Genomic DNA, 11159 nt, shown 5'->3' on the forward strand with positions numbered 1-11159 from the left:
CCTAAATTGTGTTTCTGTGGCATTGAGATTGGCATTGAGATTGCACAAAGGTTTTCTCCAACAGAGGCTCTGGGAGACCTGAATATTCCATTGTGTTGATGAAGACAAATCCTCCCCGTGCTCAGTTGCATTAGGTTAATGTCTGAGTGTGTTTCCTCAGCACTATGATGATAAATTAAATGGGTTGGTGTTGGGCGGGCGTGTGCAGCTGATCAGGGCAAGGTTCTGGGATCACACACGGACCTTATCTACCTGTAAATATACTCTGTATTTAACGTGCTGCTGCCATCACCTCTGCTGCTCTTCCTCCCTCTCCCAGTTCAGCTGTGGGGTTGGAGCTTTTCCAGACCTGCCTTTGCCCAGGAGTTGGGCTCAATCCTTGTGGGTCCCTTCAAACTCAGATATCCTGTGATTCACCCCTCCTGTGCAGAGCTTCACCTGACTTTGAAGATGCCTCTGGAACTTTCCAGTTCTGTCCAGCCTGGGTTTCCTCATGTAAGAAATGTTCATTTGTGAGATGGTTTAAAACTTGTTTTTCTTTTAACTGAGTTTTCTTGTTCTCTGTGTTTCATTACTTTCTTCCCATCATCTCTTCTCATGTGTTTTATTCATCCATCTTCCCCCATGTTTTACTTATCCTTTCTGTTTCTTACCTCTCTTGATGATAGGACAGGACACAGGGGAACGGCTTTAAGAGAAAGAGGGTGGGACTAGACTGGGTTTTAGGAGGAAATCCAATCTAGGGTGAGGGTGGGCAGGCCCTGGCACAGGGTGCCCAGAGCAGCTGGGGCTGCCCCTGGATCCCTGGCAGTGGCCAAGGCCAGGCTGGACATTGGGGCTGGGAGCAGCCTGGGACAGTGGGAGGTGTCCCTGCCCGTGGCAGGGGTGGCACTGGGTGGGCTTTGGGGTCCATTCAAATCCAAACCATTCTGGAATCTCCCAGCAGTCCTCTCTCTCTGCCTTTTCCTATCATTGCTCTCTTTGCATTTCCTTTTGACGCCATTTTTCCAGCACTACTTTCGGATACACAGTTGGAAAAGCTGGGAGAGTGCCAGGGTGGAGGGAAGTCCTTGGAATGAGGTTTCATCCACTCCCTGTTTTCCATCCAAGCAAAAAGCCAGTTTCTGCTTCCAGCCTTGAGTCCAGCTGTGCCTTCCACAGCCTTGCAGCCCCCCAGGGTTCGGATTGAGAGGTGAGCCTTGGTGGCAGTGTGGTGACCTTAGTCCCATCCAGGCTCTTGTGGGGTTGGAAGCAGGGAAGGGTGGCCCTGGTACTGCTCCTCTGCACCGGTCAAGTGCTGGCCAGATGTTCATGGAATAATTTCTCCTAATGTCATCTCCTGCCATCAAAAGGAGGGAGAGAGGGAGAAAAAAGTGATTCAGAATGGGTTTGACTCAAGAGAACGCTGCTCCTGCCTCAAACACAGCTTGACCATCTATGGAAGAATTATGATCTATTTAGTTTAATATTTCAGCCTTCTTCACTTTCGGCAAGTGCAGCAGTAATGAATCACTGACCCTGGAAAAATATCACTGATTTGATTAATTAGCACTTAAAAAGGACTCCTCAGAAAGGCAACTTTCAAAGGTTGGCAATAATGCTGGTATTTTATTTGTCCTTTCATTAGCTGGAGCACTAAGAAATTCTGACAGGAGTTTTATGTGATTACTTCCCAGTTGGTGCAGTGCAACCCCTGAAATATTCCTACACGTAGATCAGAAGGAAAATTCAAAGGGAAAAAGATTTAATGTCTCTTTAAATTCAACTTTTTAAAACAAGGAAGCAGAGGATTATTCAGGGTGGGTAATGGACACTTTTCTGCTCCGCTGCCCCACCAACCCTGGGGTTGGTAACGTTATGGACTGGTTTGGGTTGGGAGGGGCCCCAAAGCCCATCCAGTGCCACCCCTGCCATGGCAGGGACACCTCCCACTGTGCCAGGCTGCTCCCAGCCCCAATGTCCAGCCTGGCCTTGGGCACTGCCAGGGATCCAGGGGCAGCCCCAGCTGCTCTGGGCACCCTGTGCCAGGGCCTGCCCACCCTCCTTGTAAAACACTTCCTTGGAGAGTTCCCAGAGTCTCATCAGTGGATCCAATGAATCAATGAGGCAGGAAAAGCTTCCTTTGAGTGCAAGAGCAGCTCTGCTCCGGGGGGCCCGCGGGCCTGGCGTGAGCCCGTCACTGCGTGCCCCGGGAGTGCTGCTGGCAGGGAAGCGTCTCCCGGAGCACCTCGGGCTCTTCCCCGGGCAGCGTGGCTGGCCTGGCAGTGAGATTTAGGTTTTTCCTGCTTTCCAGTAGAGCAGAGCAGGATTTTAAAGGGACCAGTGCTGGGGATTTGGTCACCCTTTAGGACACTGGACTTGGATCGGGTCTGATCATCCAAGGGGGATGAGCCAGGGAGGGCCGAGCCCATAACCAGGCCTGGGGAATATTCTCATGTCCAATTCCAAGCACTGGTATCAGCACTCAATGATTCAAGAAGCCCACAGATGGTCTTGGATTAATCAACACCTCTGGATTTCATGAAATCCATAAATTCACCTAATGAAATCTGATTTCCAGCCTTCTGCCTGTGCCTGTTCTTGGAGGCTGCTCGGAAGGAAAGGGAGAAGAGCAGCTTTCCCTTTGGTTCCATCTAGGCCTGGCTGTGCTCTACACTAATTTAGGATTTAATCTGAAAACACTTTACAGCGCTATCATTGCGTGATGTAATGTTATTGCCTGTTAATTAAATTAATTGGAATGTGCTCCCTGGTGATTAGCCAGGCACTCTAATGGGATAGATGGCGTGGGGGCACAGGGGATAGCGGGGCACAGACGTCCTGCAGATCCCCACCTTGGGCTGGCAGTGTGAGCAGGAACAGCCTCGGCATTTGCTGTGCTGAACTTTACCCGAGCGCTCCTGCGCCTCTGGGGCCTCCTTTGATCCGTGCTGTTTATGTTTGATTGGATTAAAACTGCTTTAATAACTGCGCAAAGCCCTGTTTGGATTAAGGAGCAAAATTAATGCTACGAGGAGGGAAATAATGAGACTGATCCCACGCCTCGTGCCTCTGCCTGCAGCCTCCTCGCCCGAGGAAACGGGGCTGTGGGGAGGGAGGGGTTGGGAGGGCACCGGGGTGCTGCTGGGTCACGGCTGCTCTTGGAGGGCTCTTCTGAGCTGAACAGCTCCTGGATCCTGTGCAAGGCTGGGCAGGCTTGCCTGGCTCCTGCAGGGTGTCACAAATCAGCAGGGAAAAACGAGGTGTTTGTTAAAGTTTTCTGAACTCTGCAGAGTTTGTCGCTTGTCATTGGGGCAGGAGTCAGGGCAGGGTCTCTGCCTGTCCTGGGCAGCTGGGCCTTCAGCCAGCATCGCTCTGTGTTTGGGGAGAATGGGCAATTTCCAGATACAAACTGTACAAACTTACATTTTCCACAGTGCTTGGGTCCAGCAGGTCCCAGTTCTGTGTGCTGCTTGAGAGTGGAGTTCAACCTGGGGAAGAGAAGGATCCAGGGAAACCTCAGAGCCCCTTGCAGGGTCTAAAGGGGCTCCAGGAGAGCTGCAGAGGGACTGGGGACAAGGGATGGAGGGACAGGACACAGGGAATGGCTTCCCAGTGCCAGAGGGCAGGGCTGGATGGGAGATTGGGAAGGAATTGTTCCCTGGCAGGGTGGGCAGGCCCTGGCACAGGGTGCCCAGAGCAGCTGGGGCTGCCCCTGGATCCCTGGCAGTGCCCAAGGCCAGGCTGGACATTGGGGCTGGGAGCAGCCTGGGACAGTGGGAGGTGTCCCTGCCCATGGCAGGGGTGGCATTGGATCCTTCCAACCCAACCCATTCCATGACCCTGTAAGTCTGGAGGAGCAGAGTGAACTGCTGTCCAGCCCAAGGCTGATGTGGGATGCTCCATCACGGGATCCATCAGGATCAGCTGCTCCAGGGACAGACTGGCCCCACATCGATGCCCACCCAGGACCAGCAGTGGAGCACGGAGGGCTCAGGGAGCTTGGGGGAAATCCTCCTGCTCATCCCCATCCCATGGGAAAAGAAAAATCCCCCATGTCCCCTGTGCTGGCCCATCATGGCACATCCTGCTGCAGCAGATGAAAAGTGTTTTTTTAAAGCTTTTATTGGTATTCAACAAACAATAATAATGTAATCAGAGCGATCAAATCCTCAAGTACTGTCAAATTATTTCTGGGAGATGAAAGCATGAAATGTTCTGTGCTCCTGGCAGTTTGTGCTACAGAAACTGAGCAAACTGGAGAGTTTGATAATGCATTAACGGCACTGGTTTTAAGAGGAGCTGTCTGAAATGCCACACTTCCCTGTCACAGGAGTGCTGGGGGTGTTTTCCTTTCATTTGATGTGTTGGGGGTTTTCTCTCCCATCTCTGACCAACATTCTCAGGCCTGGCACAGGGTCCTGAGTGTTCCCAGCAGTGCAACAGCATCCCCTGGTCCCCTCGCCCTGCCCCGGGCAGGCTGAGCTCCACTCACAGCCTGGGCAGGCACAGAAACTGCTCCTCATGGGGATACCTGAGAGACCTGGGGAGTTACAGAAACTGCCCCTCATGGGGACACCTGAGAGACCTGGGGAGTTACAGAAACTGCCCCTCATGGGGACACCTGAGAGACCTGGGGAGTTACAGAAACTGCCCCTCACAGGGACACCTGAGAGACCTGGGGAACCAAACTCTGCTGTGGCTGAAGGTTTGGGTATTTTTTATATTGAGTTTTCTCTGAAAAAGCCCATGGAAAACCTTAAAGGAACCAAGAAAAAGCCCCAAGCCAAAGCCCAAAAGAGCCCACAAAAGACTGCGATACCTCAGGGACCTTCCCCTCACTTTCTCGAGGGTCACAACAAGGGACAGAGAACTTCATTACTAAGAAGAATTCCCGTGGCAGCTGGAATTGTCATCTGCCAGCAGGATCCTCTGGAATTGATTCCCTTTTCCCTTTAGGACTTTGCTTGTCGATTGAGCTTTGCCTGCATTGAAACACTTCTTTTTTCTTTCAATTTTCATCTGCTCAAAAATACCCTAAAAAGAAACTCAGTTGTTTTTTTTCCTCTCTAGTAGAATGGCACTACCAGCAGTTGCTCAGGCTATTTTTAAATTAAACAGAGCAGAGGAATTTTCTAATAGGAAGGGAGGATTTTAGTCATTATTAGTTCCCCTTCCAGCCCAGGCCCAAAGCAGGCAGCTTTCCCCATCCCCAGCTGTTCCATTTGGAGAGGGAAGGGGCAAGTCTGTCATGCCAGGCATGGGGTTGGCTTGGGGTGCTTCTTATTGTAAAACTTTTGTCTTAAATTTGCAGAGTTCAAGTCTGGAGAATCCAATGCTTGAGGTCAATCACGAGTCTTTGCTGAGCAGTAACAGCGATTTTTTTAGTGGCTTTAAGGGTATTTCCTCAAAAAAAAAAAAAAAAAAAAAAAAAAAGCAGTAATTGTTTTTTAAAGTTGCTTAAAAATCACAGAACCAGAGAATGGTTTGGGCTGGAATGGACCTTAAACAACATCTCATTCCAGCCCCTGCCAGTTGGGACTTTCAGGGATGCAGGGGCAGCCCCAGCTGCTCTGGGCACCCTGTGCCAGGGCCTGCCCACCCTCCCAGGGAACAATTCCTTCCCAATCTCCCATCCAGCCCTGCCCTCTGGCACTGGGAAGCCATTCCCTGTGTCCTGTCCCTCCATGCCTTGTCCCCAGTCCCTCTGCAGCTCTCCTGGAGCCCCTTTAGGCCCTGCAAGGGGCTCTGAGGTTTCCCTGGATCCTTCTCCTCTGCAGGCTGAAAGTCCCTTCTCCTCATGGCTGAGTCCCAGCTGCTCTGGAGCCATTTCCTCTGCCCAGCTCGGGGCTGTGCCCTCCTGCCCGTGGCTCTGCACGGCTCCACAGCACTTTGGAGCAGGGGTTTTGATGCAAGTGTTTGTTTCCAGGAGACCTTTGGGTCCTTCCTAATTCCTTGATGGATGGCTGAGCCCTTCCCAGGTGTGCAGCCCCGGGCTGGGGCAGGGGACTGCCATGTCCCTGTGTCCTGCAGCTCATCCTGGAGCCCACCAGCCCCTCCAGGACCAGGAAGGCTCCGGATCAGGGGGAGGGAAAAGGCAGCATCCAGCCCTGCTGCAGGGCTTGCCAAGCCTGGATCGCAGGAGAAGGGACTGGGGTGGGATAAATGGCCTAAGCCAGAGCGACTGCAAAGGAAAATCATCCCTGCAGTGGGTAATTAGGCGGGGAGGAAAAGTGGCTGCAGTGAGGAGAGGCTGGGAAGCTCCGTCCTGGAAATGCTCCTGCGGGAACAGAGCAGAGCCCATTTCAGCTGAGTGGCTGTGCAGCCATTCCGGGGGTTTAGTGCCGGGGAAATGAAATGGGAAGGGTTCCAGATGGAATAATTAGCTCTTGGTACCTTTTTTTGTAACTTGACACTGCTCTTCCCACATTTGGTTCCTGCAGTGGTTCTGGAGGAAGTGTGGTGTGTGATTTGGGGCCCTGAATCCAGAGTAATGGTGATGTTACTTAAGAGCAATAATCTGGGAAGGGAAATAATTAGGAAACAAAAGTGTATTAAAGTTACTGCAAAGAGGATAAAGCCCATAAAACTGTAATTGCTCGGCTGATAAAGTGAAGTTTAAAATTTGCAATCAGCTTTGACATAATCGCGTTAATGTGGGGAGGTAAAAACACCTAATTAAGGAGCCAAAGCCATGTGTTCTACCTTGGGATAATGGATGAACTGCAGAGGTGGGGATGATTCCCCCCCGCTGTGTGAGGCACAAGTGCCCATGAATCCCCTCCCTGCACTCATGGATTTAACTCCTGAGGCTGGGTCTGGGATCCTGGGGCAGCTCTGGGCCCCTCCTGCCAGGAGAGCCCTGGAGGGGCTGGAGCGTGTCCAGGGCAGGGAACGGAGCTGGGAAGGGGCTGGAGCCCCAGGAGCGGCTGAGGGAGCTGGAAAGGGGCTCAGGCTGGAGCAAAGGAGGCTCAGGGGGGACCTTGTGGCTCTGCACAAGTCCCTGACAGGAGGGGGCAGCCGGGGGGGTCGGGCTCTGCTGGCAGGGAACAGGGACAGGAGGAGAGGGAACGGCCTCAGGCTGGGCCAGGGCAGGCTCAGGGGGGACATTGGGGAAAATTTCTATCCAAAAAGGGCTGTCCAGGCCTGGCAGAGCTGCCCAGGAAGGTCTGGAGTGCCCATCCCTGGAGGGGGCGCACGAATTCCTGGAGGTGGCACTCAGAGGTCTGGGCTGGGGACAAGGTGGGGATGGGGCACAGCTTGGACTCGGTGATGCTGGAGGGCTTTTCCAACCTCAGGGATTCTGGAATTGTGATGACATGACCATGGCTCAAGGAGCAGCAGTCCCTGTCCATACTGGAAACAGCAGGATGTCTGGGGCTTCTCACACAAATATTCTGCTGAAATTCATGAAAGAGTTAATTTCCAGATGAGTTATTTGGAGTGAACTCATTGATCTGACTCCACTGAGAAGCTGCAATGCTCAGAATTTCTTCCTTAGCTCCCTGAGGTTCCTGGAATGCTTATGAGATGAGTGGTGGTGCAGAGGACCAGTTCTCCAGGCTTTCAGGGATGGCTGGAGAATGTAAATGAGGGAAGCATCCCTGGAAACACCCGGGGCTGTAGCAGCTGCAGACCGTCTTTTCCTCTTGATGCCACACTTGTGTCTTGCTGTTTTGGAGGGCTGAAAGGTGCAAGTCTGACTCTGAGAACGCTATGTTTCTGCAGTGTCTCCTTGGAGATCCACAGAGTCCTCCAGACAGTCTGCTGGCTCTGGAAAGATGGGAGGGAATGAGGAAATTTGTCTCTTTCTGCTGTGGGCAGCAGTGCCTGCCAGGAGTGTCTCCCATGGAAAGGAGAAGTGTTGGCCCCAGGGAAGCCCTGGGGGCCCTTCTGGAGCACTGGACCAGCCCGAGGGCAGCAGATCCATGGAATCAGGGAACCCCAGACTGGTTTGGGTGGGAAAGGACCCCAAAGCCCATCCATCCTGCCATGGGCAGGGACACCTCCCACTGTCCCAGGCTGCTCCCAGCCCCAATGTCCAGCCTGGCCTTGGGCACTGCCAGGGATCCAGGGGCAGCCCCAGCTGCTCTGGGCACCCTGTGCCAGGGTCACTGGCATCAACAATGCCCGTGTTTGAGGGAGGCACCCACCTCCCTGGCGTCTCCTCCCTGAGGGCATCCCTGGGTGTGCTTTGTGAATTCCAGGTGGGAATTCAGGGTGGGTTTAGCCATCTCTGGCTGTAGAGAGGAGCTGAGTTGCTGCATCTACCGATTGCTCAGCTCCCACTTGAGCATGGAAACTTTTCTGGAGTCTTTTAAGTGGATGCCCAGATCCAAGAGAGCTCTGTGAGCTCTCAGGAGCGCTCTGGTACAAAGGGGGGCAGAGGCAGATATCTTTATCCTGGTTTTCTTTGATCTTTCTGCTGCTGTGGAGTGGCACTGGGACTGCCTCCCCAGAAGGGTTAAATCCCTGGACTGGAGGCGTGTTCCAAGGAGCTGTTACAAAGCAAACCCTCCCTGGATTGACTGTGCTCTTTATTCTCCAATTCACAAAGAGAATGTTTCCAGCCTCTCCGTCTCTCTCTCATGCACACACAAAAGATGTCTTTTCTTTTTTTTTTGTATTTCTTTTGGTTTGAATGTTTTCTGTTTCTTCTCACAGCTACCTGAAGTGATCTTCCTGTGTGCAAACCCTGCCGAGCCTCACCCTGCGTCTGGACTGGTTTTAAAGAAGAAAAGTGTCTTTGACTTCTGCATCCAACAGGATTAGAAGAAATTCAGGGTCTGAGTGAATGAATTTAGATGTTGCCCAGAGCAGCTGGGGCTGCCCCTGGATCCCTGGCAGGGCCCAAGGCCAGGCTGGACACTGGGGCTGGGAGCAGCCTGGCACAGTGGGAGGTGTCCCTGCCCATGGCAGGGGTGGCACTGGGTGGGCTTTAGGGTCCTTTCAAACCCCAACCAATCTGGGATCCTGTATTTGCCTGTGCCTTCTTGTTCTGCCTTCAGCTGGCCAGAAACTGAAGGGCAGTGATCCCTCGATTGTTTTTCCTTCCTAAACTACCAGAGGTTGAAGTTTTGGTATCAATAACTCCGACTTTGGATAAAACCAGCTTGTGAATATTGTATAAATACCAGAAAACAAATTGATTGAAGTCCAATAGAATGGAAACAGATATTTTACAGAAGGAATTTTACAGGAGGAATGCTGCTCCATCCTTTTCTCCACCCAGTTTGCCAGAGGTCACCTCCTGCCAGAGAGGGGGAAGAGGCTCCCGAGGAGCCCAAGGCAATTCCCACCGTCCCAGAGACTGAAAAAGGGCTCCTGGGGAGGCTGAAGTCCTGCATCACACAGGTATTCCTGCGGTGATTTTTATTGCACTGAAGCTACTCTTCATTTACCTCCTCTTTTTTTGGTATCTGTTAATGGGGTTGTAACAGGGCTCGTGCAAATCAATGGATTTCAGCAAAAATCACATCAAAGACCGGGTATTTCACATGCCAGGAGCCAAAACAAGGGGTCATTTGATGTCAATCTTTGATTTGATGTGTTTGCCTGGGGCTCTGCTCAGTGGAGGCTTGACTTGTGCTCCGAGGAGCAGCGGGAGCTGCTGCACCACCCACCACGGACACCCTCAGCAGCCACGGATCCCACGGGAACCCCGGTGCTGGCACCTCCAGGCACCTTCAGAGGCTCAAACGTCCCTGGCCACAGGTGCACCTGCACTCAGGGTGTTCCACGGGATGCCTTTGGAATGCGGGGTGGGATCTGGGCTGTTTGTGCCACTGCCCCAAATGACATGGATCCCTGGGGACGGCTGCTGACCTACAGCAGCCCTTCCTTGAAACAGTTCAGTGCACCAACATCAGCAAGTTTGGTCATTACCCGAGACTGTCTCACCGCACAACCGCGGCATGAGGAAAAGTGGTTAAGAGTGTCCTCAGGGAGAGAAATCTACAATGCAGATATGAACAAAAAGGATGTCTCTTTGGAGTGCTCAGACCCATTTTTTAGACTTAAAAATGAAGGTGGTGGGTCTAAACCTTTTATTTCAGTGCTAAATTGGCTTTTTGGCTGCCTAAAGTGCTCTTTGCAGTATTCAAGGGCCAAGGTGTGCACCAGAGGTGACGCTGATGAACTCTCTCAGGTGCCTTTCCCCCCCATTGCGTTCAAACCCAGCTCCTCAAGCACCAGTGCATTTCACAGGAAGCAGCCCTTTTTCTGTTTGTTGGTTTTTTGCTGTTGATTTTGTCATTGTGTTTCTGTTCCTCTGCTCAGTCCCAATTACCAGGATGTGGTTTTGAGTTGTACAAACAGCCACACACTAAAACATTTAGCAGTGATCCTCTGCTCATCAGATTTCTGTCGCTTTGTGCTTTACTCCAGTCTCCATTTCCCAGTGTCTCTCAGGGTAATTAGAAGCACTGTATTTCCCTGATCTCGTGCTTAGCCACAGATCATCATCATTTGATTCCAAAACTTCTTAGGTATTACCTTTACTGAGGTATTACCTTTACTGAGGTTGTTTGCTGCCATGGGAGATCCAACTCCTCTGCAACGATTTTAAACCATGAAGCTGAAACATTTGTGAGTTCTGTGAACTCAGGCTCAGCCCATTTTGCTGTTATTCATCCCTTTAATTTTTTGCTGGAGCTGCTGGAAGCTGTGATGCCGTCAGCAGAGGCTTGCTCATCTCCTTCATTTCACAGTAGAGAGGAGACAGCAGCAGAAACAAACCCACAGGTCGTAAGGGAACAGTGCTGGCCCTGGGGCGCTCAGCCCGGAATCACCTGGGCTGGGCTGGGCTGGACTGGACAAGACAGGACAAGGGAGGTGCTCAGGCAGCAGCAGCAGCACCAGGCTCCTCTCCTCTGGTCTGCCAGGAAATTCCCAGGATCCCGGACTGGTTTGGGTTAGAAAGGACCCCAAAGCCCACCCAGTGCCACCCCTGCCATGGGCAGGGACACCTCCCACTGTGCCAGGCTGCTCCCAGCCCCAATGTCCAGCCTGGCCTTGGGCACTGCCAGGGATCCAGGGGCAGCCCCAGCTGCTCTGGGCACCCTGTGCCCCTGCTCACAGGGAAGAATTTCCTCCCACTATCCCACCTAACCCTGCCCTCTGGCAGCTTAAATCCATGTCATTTTCATTGACGGCAGAAGGGTCTCGGCTGGCGGGGGAGC

The 11159-nt window shown here is 52.4% G+C and overlaps 1 protein-coding gene across 1 annotated transcript in view; it reads left to right on the forward strand.

Moving 5' to 3' along the window:
- The first annotated feature begins 2781 nt into the window (after positions 1-2781).
- TCERG1L (transcription elongation regulator 1 like) overlaps positions 2782-11159 on the forward strand; it is a 61337-nt gene continuing 52959 nt past the window's right edge. The window contains exons 1-3 of the mRNA XM_017733892.1: positions 2782-2786; positions 3186-3214; positions 3718-3722. Coding sequence (XP_017589381.1) covers positions 2782-2786; positions 3186-3214; positions 3718-3722 — 39 coding nt within the window. The remainder of the gene's footprint in view (positions 2787-3185; positions 3215-3717; positions 3723-11159) is intronic.

The sequence above is a fragment of the Corvus brachyrhynchos genome, unplaced genomic scaffold (assembly GCF_000691975.1).
Source record: "Corvus brachyrhynchos isolate BGI_N302 unplaced genomic scaffold, ASM69197v1 scaffold514, whole genome shotgun sequence".
NCBI lineage: Eukaryota > Metazoa > Chordata > Aves > Passeriformes > Corvidae > Corvus > Corvus brachyrhynchos.